The sequence below is a fragment of the Lithobates pipiens genome, unplaced genomic scaffold (genome assembly GCF_037356315.1).
Source record: "Lithobates pipiens isolate NorthernLeopardFrog02 unplaced genomic scaffold, aLitPip1_a1.2 Scaffold_16, whole genome shotgun sequence".
Classification (NCBI taxonomy): Eukaryota; Metazoa; Chordata; class Amphibia; order Anura; family Ranidae; genus Lithobates; species Lithobates pipiens.
In genome coordinates, this window is record NW_027507748.1 from 641,481,827 (window position 1) to 641,496,853 (window position 15,027).

A 15,027-nucleotide genomic window follows, 5' to 3' on the forward strand; every position below is an offset into this window, starting at 1 on the left:
CTCTTGTCTCCTGAATGAAGCACAAACCTGTCTGCTGACGGGAGCCCTACACTATGGCTAGGCCTCACTTATAATGAGTGCACACACCTGCACACTCATACAGCCTGCAGGTCTCTAGTAAGACAGACACAGTATTGGAGACCACCCAATTCTCTTTGAAGTATCCAAGCAAGAGATCCCTTTCCGAGATTACAAAACCTGGAGAAAACTGAAACCCCAGCCTTCTCCGCTCAGACACAATACTCCAAAGCCCTGCACTCTGCATTAGTGCGAATCCTGCGTTACTTTTTCCTATACTCACATAGTGGCAGGAGCTAGCACTATCACAACACATTCTTATTTTTTTTTTCATTTTTTTTTCTCTTTTTGAATATTTTTTCTCTCTGACCATTTATAAATGGTCATGTTGAGAGGAAAATGTGGTGCTGGTAATGTTTTAAGGGGTCTTTAGAGGGTGGTGACTTGTAAAAAGAACTGTATAACTGTGTCGACAGTCTATAGTCTTCAATCACAACTGTAGCATGGCTGCAGTCTCTGACCATCTCCTGTATCATGTCTGAAGTATCTTAGCATCTCCTGTGGAATGACTAAATTCACTGACCATCCCCATTGGAATGTCTAAAGTCTCTGAGCATCTCCTCTAGCATGTCTGAAGACTCTGACCATCTTCTGTAGCCTGTTTGAAATTTCTGAACATCTCCTCTAGTATGTCTGAAATCTTAACCATGTCCTGTAGTATATCTAAATTTTTTGAATATCTTCTATAGTATGTCTGAAGTCTTCCATCATCTCCTATAGCATGTCTGCAGTCTTTGGCCATCTCCTCTAGGATGTCTGAAGTGTCTGACCATCTCTTGTAGCATATCAAAAGTTTCCAACCATCTTCTGTAGTATCTCTGACCATCTCTTGTAGCAAATTTGAAGTTTTTGATCATCTCCTGTAGCATGTATGCAGTCTCTGACCCTCGACTGTAGTGTACTTAGCCTCTATTTAATTACATACATTGAATATTATTTGCGGCCACTTGGTGATATCAAGGGCCACATTTGAGGCCTCCTGTATCAAGTAGGTTGGCTATCACGGAGCACAGCAGGGGGTCCAGTGCATCCCTTTTTACCATTTCAGGTCTGAATTAGGTGCAAATTTTTGGCTGAATTCGGACCTGAAACAATGCCAAAGACGCACAGGACTCTTCTGCTGCATGCTCCGCGGCTGCCCCGGAGATATGTGAACTGGCTCCATTGAGAGCCAGTCACAGTCTCCTGTCATGCAAATTGGATGCGGAGAAACCCGCATCCAATTGGCAATAGTGTGAACCCAGTCTTAAACATTTCCAGAATGTAGTTTTTAAAATAATTAAATAAAATCCTTTCTTATGAATACTAGATAAAATTGAGTACTGTCCGTGATACTTTTTTTTATGTCCCCTTCTTCAAGGTCCAAGCAGTACTGATTCACAAATTTTTAAGCAGAATGTAAAAAAAAAATAAAAAAAAAACACATCTCTGAGGGAAAGGAGAGAGAAAAAAAAAAGAGAGAAAAACAAACACATACAAATCAATGGTAATAAAGATAGCAGCAGACTTAGTGAGATAAGACAGAGGGAAAGCTATAGAAAGGAGGGGGGATGCTAGTCACAGAGGGTGGGTCATAAAACTTTAGTATAATGGGTAAGGAAACCAATATCTAAATTCAGGCCATTATTTTTTGTGTCAAAAGGAATTATCAATCTTAGTTCAAACGTTTTCTTTTCCTGGATAGTTCTGAAATTCCCTTTAAGAACTAAAACATTGAAGTCTTCTATAGTGTGGTCGGTTGTGAGAAGTGATGTCCAAGAAAAGAAAACTTTGAACTAAGAATGATAATTCTTTTTGACACAAAAAATAATGGCCTGAATTTAGATATTGGTTTCCTAACCCATTATACTAAAGTTTTACGATCCCCTCTGTGACTAGCATCCCCCCTCCTTTCTATAGCTTTCCCTCTGTCTTATCTCACTAAGTCTGCTGCTATCTTTATTACCATTGATTTGTATGTGTTTGTTTTCCTCTCTCTTTTTTTTCTCTCTCCTTTCCCTCAGAGATGTGTTTTTTCTTTTTTTTTTTTTTACATTCTGCTTAAAAATTTGTGAATCAGTACTGCTTGGACGTTGAAGAAGGGGACATACCCCGAAAGCTTGTCTTGAAAAATTGTATGTTAGTGCAAATAAAAAAAGTATCACGGACAGTACTCAATTTTATCTGTCACAATTGCACTAATACGGCTACAATCACATCAATTATGAATACTAAAAACCTACATACACCAAACCTGGTATTTCAGCATTTTAAAACTTGATACCTTGTGCAGATAAAAAACACCTTTGAAAGCCACCATTAAATTTAGTTATGTATCCATTAAAAAATATTTCATACATTTGTATTACTATCAGTTTCCTGTAATTACCTGGAGAGCAGCACTCTCATGAGAAGGGGGGTTGGTTCAGTATTAAAAACCAATAAGGGCTCTATTGCTTTGTATAGCGCTGTCAGTGTAAGGCCCCTTTCACAAGGGATGGATCAGTAATGATCCCCCCCGTGATGATCCGCTTGCTCAGCGGGGATCGCTCCGTTGTCCCCGATGAGCCGGCGGATAACAGGGCGGTCCCGGCACACTGTGCCGGGACCGCCCTCTCAGATCTCCGCTCTCCTCTATGGGGGATCGGATGAGCACGATCCGTCTGTCTGTGTTCATCCGATCCGCTCTGCAGACAGATAGAAAAATACGATTTTCCCCCGTCTGCAGAATCGGACAATAGCAGAGGCGGACGATATCAGGTGTCTGCGGATGTTCATCCGCAGACACCCGCTATCAAATAGGAATGCATTTATGTCCGTATTTCATCCAGAAACGGATGGATGAAATATGGACATAATGTCCACATGTGTGAAAGGGACCTAACTGTATGTGTTGTAGCTCCTCCTTGCTTGACTATCTTTTTCAAAGTAAACTCATCATGATTGCGGATGTGGGAACCACAGCACTGAATATGACTGTATTTATGTACACAGTGCATCCAGAAAGTATTCAAAATGCTTCACTTTTTCCACATGTTGTTGTTATGTTACAGCCTTTTTCCAAAATGGATGAAATTCATTATTTTCCTCAAAATTCTACAAACAATACCCCATAATGACAACATGAAAGAATTTTGAAATCTTTACAAATTTAATAAAAATAAAAAAGGAAAAAAAACACATGTACATGAGCATTCCCAGCCTTTGCTCAATATTTTGTTGAAGCACCTTTGACAAAAATTACAGTCTCAAGTCTTTTTTCGTATAATGCTACAAGCTTGGCATGCCTATTTTTGGGCCATTTGTCCCATTCTTCTTTGCAGGGCCTCTCAAGCTCCATCAGGTTGGATGGGGAGCGTCGGTGCATAGCCATTTTCAGATCTCTCCAGAGATGTTCCATCAGGTCTGGGCTCTGTCTGGGCCACTCAAGGACATTCACAGAGTTTTCCCATAGCCACGGCTTTGTTATCTTGGCTGTGTGCTTAGGGTCATTGTCCTGTTGGAAGACGAACCACTGTAGGGATGGTATTGGCCAGGTGATGAGCAGTGCCTGGTTTCCTTCAGACATGACGCTTGCCATTCAGGCCAAAGAGTTCAATCTTTGTTTCATCACACCAGAGAATTTTTTTTTTATGGTCTCAGAGTCCCTCAGGTACCTTTTGGCAAACTCCAGATGGGCTGTCATGTGCCTTTTACTGAGGAGTGGTTTTCATCTGGCCACTCTACCATACAGGCCTGATTGGTGGAGTGCTGCAGAGATGGTTGTTCTTCTGGAAGATTCTCTTCTTCCACAGAGAAATGCTTGAGCTCTGTCAGAGTGACCATTGGGTTCTCGGGCACCTCCCTGGCTAAGGCCCTTCTCCCCCGATCGCTCCGTTTGGCCCGCTCTAGGAAGAGTCCTGGTGGTTCCAAATTTCTTCCATTAATGGATGATGGAGACCACTGTGCTCATTGGGACCTTCAATGCTGCAGAAATGTTTCTGTATCCTTCCCCAGATCTGTGCCTCAATGCAATCCTGTATCGGAAGTCTACAGACAATTTCTCTTTCAATAGTTTTTATTGAATTTTAACAAATACATCATGTATCATATACAGCAATCATAAAACGATATCTACAGACAATTTCTTTGGACTTCATGGCTTGGCTTGTGCTCTGACATGCACTGTTAACTGTGGAACCTTATATAGACAGGTGTGTGACTATCCAAATAATGTCCAATCAACTGTATTTACCACAGGTGGACTCCAATCAAGTTGTATAAACATCCCAAGGATGATTAGTGGACACAGGATGTACCTGAGCTCAATTTTGAGTGTCATGGAAAAGGCTGTGAATTCTTATGTACATGGGATTTTTTTTTTGTTTTTTATTTTTAATAAATTTGCAAAGATTTAAAGCAAAATTCTTTCATGTTGTCATTATGGGGTATTGTTTTTAGAATTTTGAGGAATATAATGAATTTAATCCAATTTGGAATAAGGCTGTAACATAACAAAATGTTGAAAAGGTGAAACGCTGTGAATGCTTTCCGGATGCACTGTATATAATAACACATAATACATAGGAAAAAGATTTCTAAGACATATTGATAAGATTTATTACATAATGATAATCTCTCTATAGATATACTTAAAAAATATATAATAACTGAAATGATTACATTTATACATTCTCTTTACCACTTGCCGAGCAGCCGCCGCAGTTGTACTGCAGCAGAATGGCACGGCTAGGCGAAACAATGTTATGTAACGTTGCTTCGCCCTGTGGTCATTAGGGGCGCATGGAGCCGATGCGAGTGCCCAGTGGTCGGGATCGCTTGTGGCACACCGAGAACCGGGATCTGTGTGTGTAAACACACAGTTTCCGGTTCTCTAAGGGGAGAAGAGACAGATCGTCTGTACATATAGAGTATGAACAGCGATCTGTCATCTCCCCTACACTGTCCCCTCCCCCCTTAAGTTAGAACACACACTGGGGAACACAACCCCTTGATCACCCCCTAGTGTTAACCCCTTCCTTGCCAGTGACATTTTTACAGTAATCAATGCATTTTTATAGCACTGATCGCTGTGTAAATGCCAATGGTCCCAAAAATGTGTCAAAATTGTCTGACGTGTCTGCCATAATGTCGCAGCCCAGATAAAAATTACAGATCGCTGCCATTACTAGTAAAAAAAAAAAATACCATAAATCCATCCCCTATTTTGTAGATGCTATAACTTTTGCACAAACCAATCAATATACGCTTATTGCGATTTTTTTTTTTTACCAAAAATATGTAGAAGAATACGTATTGGCCTAAAGTCAGGAAAAAAAATGTTTTTTATATATATTTTTGGGGGATATTTATCATAGAAAAAATAATTTTTTTAAAAATTGATGCTCTTTTTTTGTTTATAGCACAAAAAATTAAAAATGAAGAGGTGATCAAATACCACCAAAAGAAAGCTCTATTTGTGGGGAAAAAAGGACATCAATTTTGCTTTGGTGTAACGTCGCACGACCGCGCAATTGTCAGTTAAAGCGGCGCAGTGCCGAATCGCAAAAAGTGCTCTGGTCAGAAAGGGGGTAAAATCTTCCAGGGATGAAGCGGTCATAAACCCGTCATATAAGATATATGGAGGCTGTCATGGTTGACCTCACCTGAATATGCTATTTGGCTATCATGCTTATCCTGTTTTTTTTTTCTTTCCACACAAAAAATACATTAAGGGCCAGTTCACACCAGATTCAGTTACGTGTGCTTTTTTTCTGCACTTATAATGCATGCACAGTGTTTTCCATGTATTCCAATGGCTCTAGTTCACACCATGCAGTCAGTTTCCGGTGCAAATACATGGAAAACACTGCATACATTTTGTGCAGAAAAAAAGTGCACGGAACTGAACGGAACTGCATCTGGTGTGAACTAGCACTAATGCCGCATACACAGCGGACTTTTTCGACAGCAAAAGTCAGACGGAAGGAATCCGTCAGACAATTTGATCGTGTGTGGGCTACATCGGACCTTTGCTGTCCAAAAATCTGACAGACTTTAGAAATAGAAGTCCGCCGGTTTCGAGAAATCCGCTTGTGTCTATGCTAGTCCGATGGACAAAAAACGACGCTAGGGTAGCTATTGGCTACTGCTATTAACTTCCTTATTCTAGTCCGGTGTTGTGTCGAATACTGTCCCCCGTCGGATAATGTACGCCCTGTACTGCGCTTGCGCAGTACGGAAAACAAGGAGACGGTGAAAGTCTCCGCAAATGAACGGCGCCTGCGTTCAAACCCCACCATCCAAGTGGACATACGGTAACACTAAGTAACAGGGCCCCTCGCGGGCTCGCTTCCCTCGCCACGCTTCGGGCACGGCCTCCCTGCGCTCAGCAATTTTTTATTCTAACTCTAATGTCCACTTGGATAGTGGGGCTTGAACCTAGACTCAGTGCTCAGGCGCCGTTCATCTTCGGAGACTTTCGGAGTCTCCTTGTCCTCCGTACTGCGCAAGAGATGCGCCTGCACAGTACGGGATGGACACTATCCGATGGGGGGACAGCTTTTGACAGAACCCTGGTCGTACGTCATCACGTTCGAATCCATCGGACTTTGGTGTGATTGTGTGTGGCCAAGTCCGTTCATCCGGAAAGTCCATCGGAACTCTGCCGAAAGTCCGTTGGGAAGACCGTCGGACCTAGTCTGTCGAAAAGTCTGCTCGTGTGTACGCGGCATTAGGGCTAGTTCACACCACATGCAGCCCAGTGCGTTTTTTTTCTGCATCAAAAACCCTTTGAAAGTAGGTTATATGGATTTCAATGGCATAGTTCACACCAGTGCTTGCAGTTCCAGTGCGTTCCAGAAAAAAAAAGTAGAACATGCTGCATTTTTCCTGCACTGGACTGTACTGGAACGCTGTAAAAAGCATCAAAAACTCACGGGAATGCACTTAAATGCACCAAAAACGCACTGAAACACCCATGTTCTTATTTAAGGTTAAGGAAAAAAAGGAGGGAAAATTGCACTGGAACGTATCAAAAACGCGCATGCAAAAAAGCATCTGGAGCGCATCCAGACTACGTTTCTATGGCGTGAACTGGCCCTTAAAGCATTATAGTTTCCTTTATGTTACAGGTAGTTGCGGGTTGGTAGCATTCCAGCCTATCCAGTAAATAAATAAAATAACAACCTATCACTATGGACCATAGGTTATTTTTATCTTGTGTGTAGCATTATAATCCTCTTATAGTTTAAATCTGAATGATGATGCCTTGCTAAATGTAATCTGCAACCCAAGCACAAATATCCATTACCAAACAGTAATCAAACATAAACCAACATTATAGCTGTAATCTTGGCAGATCTTTTCAAACCAAATGACTGCATTGAGAGAACAAAACAATCAGGTGTTAGGAAATTCCCCTGAATTATTTGATTAAACATTCACTAAATAATGAGCCATTAAAAGGCAACAGTTGAGGGAATAGGAGAAAAGTGACAAAAACAAAGATAAGGCCGACAATGCAACTTTACATAATTGGATGTAAACATCCCTGTATACACCTAGAGACGGGGAGTCAGCGCCTTGACCAATGATCGGATAATCTGCCTTACAGTTGTCTTGTCCTGTTTTAAAACCTAAACTTAGAAAAAGATTTTGTGATTGGAAGTTGAATAAAAACGCTACAGGTGAAGAATATCTATGGTCAGGATGGGGAGTCGTATATTCATTTCCACATTGTGTTTCAATTCCCGGCCTACTCCTATTACTCTGAGGTTTGTAAACTTGTCTTGTGAAGATCTCGACACATCTTCTTCCTTTCATTCTTTTACGTGTCCTGTGGGTAGGCACTGCTGTGTCACACATATCATAGAAAAAAGGAAAAAAGGGGAAATCTGCGCTACAGTGTAAAACAAAAAGAATAGTGTTGATGCAGCAATTCTAGTATATACCAAAAGTGATATACGTGTAAACAGAGAAAAAAGAGGAAGAGAACTGCGCAATCCCTAATATTCCTATTAGGATGTGAGCCACCCTGAACAGGATGTGCTTCTTATAACTGTAAAAAGTTCAAAAACAAATCTAATAACTCAATATAACATAAATATTGCCTACAGCTTGTGTATTAAACATATCTATTAACCCTCGTTTACCACAAACCCCGAAACAATTGAATGATACTAGGTCTGTGGTACCAGGAGTTCAAACGGAAAACATGTATAATTGAGTCCAAAAAGACAAAAAAATGTGAAAAAGTGAAACAACATGAATGTGAAAAATATTATAAAGTCCTTTTATGAGTCCATATAAAAAACACCACGTGTGAGATGGAAATGGTCCAATCAAAAACCTTTAGGGGATGACATGAAACGAGACCAGGTGTACCTCCACCAAACAGATAACCCTAGCCCCTTACCAGATGCCCCAGTAAGGAGCGCTTTATAACATATCAGGCCAGAAGATAGGTAAATCTTGAACCATCCTAATGGAACATTCTATCATGAACCAGGTCTGAGGGATACGCCAGCCTTGAATCATCCAAACCAGGGGGAAACACTTGATGGAGCAGAACTCATATATATTTCATTGGAGAATCAATAAGAGGTCCACCATGGAAAGGAAAAGATACTCCAAATAGTGTAAAAACGTTTAATAAAAACATAAAAGTAATAGAAAAACACTTACAAACGTAAGAGAACACAGGGCATATCGTCAAGATGGGTAAGCGTCGGCCGATCACGAACTCCACATGATATCCCTTCCGGTACCTTCAATTGGGGCAAGAAAGCGTGTCACACCACAGGTGTGACACGCTTTCTTGCCCCAATTGAAGGTACCGGAAGGGATATCATGTGGAGTTCGTGATCGGCCGACGCTTACCCATCTTGACGATATGCCCTGTGTTCTCTTACGTTTGTAAGTGTTTTTCTATTACTTTTATGTTTTTATTAAACGTTTTTACACTATTTGGAGTATCTTTTCCTTTCCATGGTGGACCTCTTATTGATTCTCCAATGAAATATATATGAGTTCTGCTCCATCAAGTGTTTCCCCCTGGTTTGGATGATTCAAGGCTGGCGTATCCCTCAGACCTGGTTCATGATAGAATGTTCCATTAGGATGGTTCAAGATTTACCTATCTTCTGGCCTGATATGTTATAAAGCGCTCCTTACTGGGGCATCTGGTAAGGGGCTAGGGTTATCTGTTTGGTGGAGGTACACCTGGTCTCGTTTCATGTCATCCCCTAAAGGTTTTTGATTGGACCATTTCCATCTCACACGTGGTGTTTTTTATATGGACTCATAAAAGGACTTTATAATATTTTTCACATTCATGTTGTTTCACTTTTTCACATTTTTTTGTCTTTTTGGACTCAATTACACATATCATAGAGCCTGCCTACTGATCTACAGGGGTGCTGAGAGGAGGAGCTCCAGGAGGCGGAGTCAGCACAGGAATCACTGGTTGAAAGCAGCAAGGTACCATGGGATATGTAGTTGTGAGAAATTAAAAGTAAACAGAAGAGAAGAAGCTGCAAAGCATGCTGGGAAGCCTGAAAAGAGACGGCCAGTAGACAGGCAGAGCCGAGCATTGCATACTAGCACATTATGACTTTATCTTGCAGGGGAAAAAAAAAAAGGCCAGTGGTATACAACCGCTTTAAGGAGATTCACCCTTTTTAATTGTCCTGATCACCAATTTCACTAGGAATGAAAGTGAGGTAAATTCAACATTTTTCATTTTGCCACCAAAACAGTAATAAAGGGCAAATCTTCCAAAGGGAACACTTGTTCCTGTGACAACTGTCTAAGAGAGGATTAATCAGAATCTGATTGAGATACCTTCTCACTTCGTGTTGAGTCTATAGCACAGAAGTGAAGGGAAATCCCCCTAAGAGACACAGACTGCAAAAAGACCTGACAGAAGTTTTAACCCTCTCCTACGCTAATGTAAAAAAAAAAAGAAAATGTTGGCTTTAGATATACTTTAAAAATGAACATACATGTCGTTATATTACTTACTTTAAGAGCTCCACAAATCTCTACTGTGTCGGCTTCCTCGACCACTGTTATACGGAAATTTGGTGTTTGGAACAATTCCTTCAAGGTCTTTCCTTGCTCCTTATTTTTACAGCCTGATGGAGAACAATGTACATATGACCTTCAGGACTATATTTATTTTATGACTTGGACTCGTCCACTAACTAATTTCATAGTAACTTACCAATTGTTGTCTCACAAAACTTTCCATCGGCAACTTCATTGGCAATATTGGCACCCATCAGCACATTCATGGGGATGTCCAACCTCTCCCGAATGATATCTGATATGAGTCGTAGACCTTCTGGCCCTTCATCTACACCCTGTGAAGAATCAATTGACACTGCTATAACACAGTAATAGACAATCCGACACCAATGTAGAACAAAGAGCACAGCAATTTGTTGATCAGGTTGTTGATCACATTGCCATACTTACCGTATATCTGATCATGAAACCTTGGTAGGTACAGACTAGCAGCTCTAGTATTATTCAGACCAGCTGGTGTGTAAGGCTGGATTCACACCTATGCATTTTATGTGCTTTTTGCATTTTGCAGATTTGCACTACAGATCGTGTTCCATAGGAAACAATGTTAAATGGACTCTAGTGCAAATCTGCAAAATGCAAAAAGCACTAAAACTGCATAAGTGTGAATACAGCCTAAGTGAGGATCTATCTAGCTATGGTTCATCTTGATCCCTTTCTGGATTTCTTAGCCTTTTATGACTATGTGTGTAAGTAGGCAATCATGTCATGGTTACCTACAATGGTACATACCTTTATTTGTATATTAAACTTGAGTTCTTGTACACATAATAGAGAAAGTGGACAAAGTTTAATCTATTCTGTGTTTTTTGTTTGGGTGGTGTGCACTGCCTCAACTCAACCTAACAAAACTGGATGTCGGACATGATAGTGTGTTCATAAGCACCGCAGCCTTCATTCACACTTGAGTGTCGGTTGCATTCCCCAAATGTATTTTTTTGTGTGTTTTTACACATTTTTCACGTGTCAGGCTTGAGCAGTTTTGTTTTAGCCAATGGAAAGCTAGATACTAGGAGGAAAAGATATTTGTATTGTGTGAAGTCACATGAAAAACACGTGTTACAAGAATTTTTCAGATGCTCCCACTGAAGTCTACTGGGGCTAAGAATGTATGCTCATGCCCCAAAGAAGCTCATGAACATTTCTGAGCATTGAGAGACAGCATATCCCTCAACTATGAATAGACACAATAAATAACATTAAGATCTGAGTGTCAAGCGTTGAAGCACTTCTGAAAAAAATGGGGGCTCAGGTTTTTTTTTACATATGTAATAGGATCTCAGCATTTTGTTCCTTCTTGACCATTATAGCATGGTCAACTATAAAAAGAAAATGCAATTCTGAGGCTGGAAAAAAAGTGAGGAAGATCACTGGTTGCAGCAGGAGACACGAATAAGGTAAATATTCCTTCGCGTGACACCCCTTGACTAAACAAGCTGTAATTCATGAATATATAGACCTCATACTTAAGCATACAGCCCTGTAATAGCTGCATTCTGCCTGCACAGGATACACTGGTGTAATGTGCATCTGTGTGCAGGCAGTCCCATTCATGTCAACTGGGATGCAGCGACTGCACAGACACAGCCACTGGTCTGAATTTGACATCTGTGTGCAGGTGCATGTCTCCAAAGGCAGAAAGTGAGTTCAGGGACACGCAGCCCACACCGATGTCCAGTTGGGAACAGTGACTATGCCTGTACAGCCAATGCAAATGCAAAGCTTTTAAATAAGGCCATGGGTGGGGGTGCTCAGAGTTGAGCTTTAATTGGTCCCTTAACTAGAACAGGTATGCGGCTGGGAAGTTGCAGCTCCTGACCTACATACTTGGTATAAGTCACTGACTCGAGCTGGAAGAGGTGCTACAAAAGTCCATAGTTATCCTATTATAAAGAATCCTCAGCCCATTCCAGATCCTAAGGCCTTGTTTACATCCACGCAATCGCAGCAAATCGTGGGACGCCCTTGCGATTTCCGTCACTTCCAATGGCACCCCAAATCGTGGTAAAATTGCGCAAACGGAATCGCAGGATGCCTGTCACCCAAAAGAAATTGTACAACTTCTTTTGGGTGGCAGGCGACCTGCGATTTTGTCTATGAGGTCTTACCGCGATTTGTCAGGCGACAATTGTGGCAAAATCACGCAGCGGTTGCGGTGCCATTAGAAGTGACATGGATCTCACACATCTCGCCATGATTTGCTACTATTTTGAAATGCAGGCAGAATCGTGGCGATAATGCCCGCAATTCAGATCACTCAGATGTGAACGGAGCCTAAGGCATCATTCACATCATGGTGCAGAGAGGTCAGTTTTTTTGCACGCTTTCTGCAAGGGCACAAAAGAAACAATTGCTCGCTATGTGCACTGATCACACCACAACACCGGTATCACATGCAGATTTTTTCTGCGCAGGAATCTGCAACGTGTATGCAGTTATGTGCACAGAAAAAAACTGACATGACATCAACATTGGTGTGCACAGGGTACAAAACGGACGCACACAGATTTTTTTTCGTGCAGGAATCTGCAATGTGTATGCAGTTTTGTGAACAGAAAAAAGATTTGACCTCATATTATATGGTTTGGGTAAATCTGAAGGAAAAAAATCAGCAGAAAATCTGATAGTGTGTATGGTTTTTTTATGCCGCGTACACACGATCGGATTTTCCGACAACAAATGTTCGATGGGAGCTTGTTGTAAGAAATTCTTTTTGTTGGAAATTCCGACAACAAAAATTTGAGAGCTGGTTCTCTGGCTCTATTTTTGCAACTGTGTGTATGCAAGACAAGTTTGAGCCAAAATCCGTCGAAAATAAACCCCAGGATTTTGTTGTCGTAATGTCCGATCGTGTGTACGCGGCATAACTCTTATCCATTGGGTTAGGCTTTAGGTCTGCTTGCTTGATGTTGATTGCTTCACTTTGCACAATGCTTTTTGCCTGATGAAATACTCCTACCGAAGTGTTGCAGGGATTGTGACGTGAATGTGACTCTGCTGTGGTCTACAGCTAGAAAACATCTTTGAAATTAAACTAAACCTTAAAGAAATGTTTCATATAGTATATAGACAGTGCACTCTTCAGAGGCTCAATATAATTATTTGATATAATGATATCACACCACACAGATCTAGGAACGGTCACTCACACCTTTATGAGAGAAACACCAAACGCTCCTTTCTTTATATGAGATTTCAGCTGATCACATAATTTCCCAATGAACTGATGGGGAACAACAAAGATGAAGATATCAGCCCCGGCCGCTGCATCCAGTAATTCCGGCACTGCCACCTGAGGAAAGAAACACACCAAAGAATGAACATAAACCTTTACGGGGGAAAAGCTGGAATCACAAAATATCACCTTCCTTACAATGAGTGAAAAGAAAATTTACAGTACCTGAAACCTTCAAAATTGTGTTTGTGCCCTCCCTTCCATTACATCATGATTATTGATAAGGCATACTTAAACAGGACAGAGAAAGCTTCCATTACAACGTGCTCCCCATTGCCGCTATTGAATTTTGAATGCCTAAACAGTGACTGTCTGATATGTTGAATCACAGTTTGGCCAACAATTTATTGCCTACTCCTTTGATCTTCAGATCGAAGTCTATTGAGCAAGGTGGTGGCAACAGGATCACCCATGGACTGAATTTCATCAGAATCAGCAGGAAACAAGAAATTTTAACAGTGTATGGTGTATGGCCAGATTTAGTTCTTCTGTGGTTTTCTATGGCAGTGTTTACCAACCTCTTTCCAGTCAAGTCCCCCTTTAAAATTATGGACAATCTCTTCTACTATATAAATAGTTTTACATAATGCAGCAACTTCAGTACATGTAGGACACCCGACGTTAGAGGTGATTTTTTTTTTCCAGAGCAAATACACTTTTGCAAACTGGTACTGACTAGTATTCCAGTGTTTCTCTTCTCCCTCAGATTTTCCCTATCACTGAGCTAATGAGACCCCAAAGCTGATGGAGAGGCAAGGGAGGGTCAAACAAGGATGAAACGCAAGCAACGGATATCCTCCCTATCAACTGATGTAATTGATCATTAGGAGGTTGGCAGCTAGATGGTTGTAATGGTGTACAATGAAAGCCTATGGCTTTGTGTAACTAAAAGGCAGGCTTCTTTCACCTGCCAGCTTGTATACAATTTTCAGGCAATGTTTAAGCATTAGGCATTTTGCCAATGCACTCCTGAAAAAACCTCAAGGAACTCCAGGGTGCCTGGGCACCCTGTTTAAAAAAGGCTGCTCTAAGGAACTACAATTCCCAGATTCCACTGTTAGTATCGAATGCACCCCAATCTGTTCATCTCTGGTCAAGCACTAATGAATAAGGCTTTAGGTTTAGGTTTAAGTTCAGTAATGGTAAGCTTGGAAAAAATAGGTATCCCTGACACTTCTCAAGGGTCACGCAATAGTGGTGCATTGAGGTACATTGAGTTAAGTTAGGCAGCCCATTTAAAGCAAATGGGCTGTAACCCGCAGCATTGGTGGCAGTGGTATTAACCCTCTTCTCCCCCCCCCCCCCCCAACATTGATGCTTAATTGCAGTGTAATTTAACTCCCTTTCTTTCATTAGTGGTAACTGGCAGTGTTTTTTTTTTTTTTGGGGGGGATTTCTTTTCCAGGAATTTTTTTGAGCTTAAATTATAGTAAAGAATATCACAGATGTGAAATCAATTGAAGGGTATAACGTATCCATGAATAATAAGAACATGACAGGGTACAAAAAAATGTCTTGAAGCGCCAAGGGCAGAGGGGAATACATTAATGCAAGAAAATGACAGCGAACATTACATAAACGCGTAAATATTGAGATTTCAAAGGAATATAATAATCATAAAAGGTAGGATTAGGCATGTTATACAAACAAACTGCTGATCTAAGTAT

General features: G+C 41.0%; 1 protein-coding gene across 1 annotated transcript in view; it reads right to left on the minus strand.

Annotated features, from left to right (window-relative positions):
• GPD1 (glycerol-3-phosphate dehydrogenase 1) overlaps positions 1-15,027 on the minus strand; it is a 101,828-nt gene that overhangs the window by 45,210 nt on the left and 41,591 nt on the right. Inside the window, exons 3-5 of the mRNA XM_077484302.1 lie at positions 13,277-13,417; positions 10,262-10,400; positions 10,060-10,172 (exon numbers count right to left, since the gene is read on the minus strand). Of these exons, the coding sequence (XP_077340428.1) occupies positions 10,060-10,172; positions 10,262-10,400; positions 13,277-13,417 (393 nt within the window). The remainder of the gene's footprint in view (positions 1-10,059; positions 10,173-10,261; positions 10,401-13,276; positions 13,418-15,027) is intronic.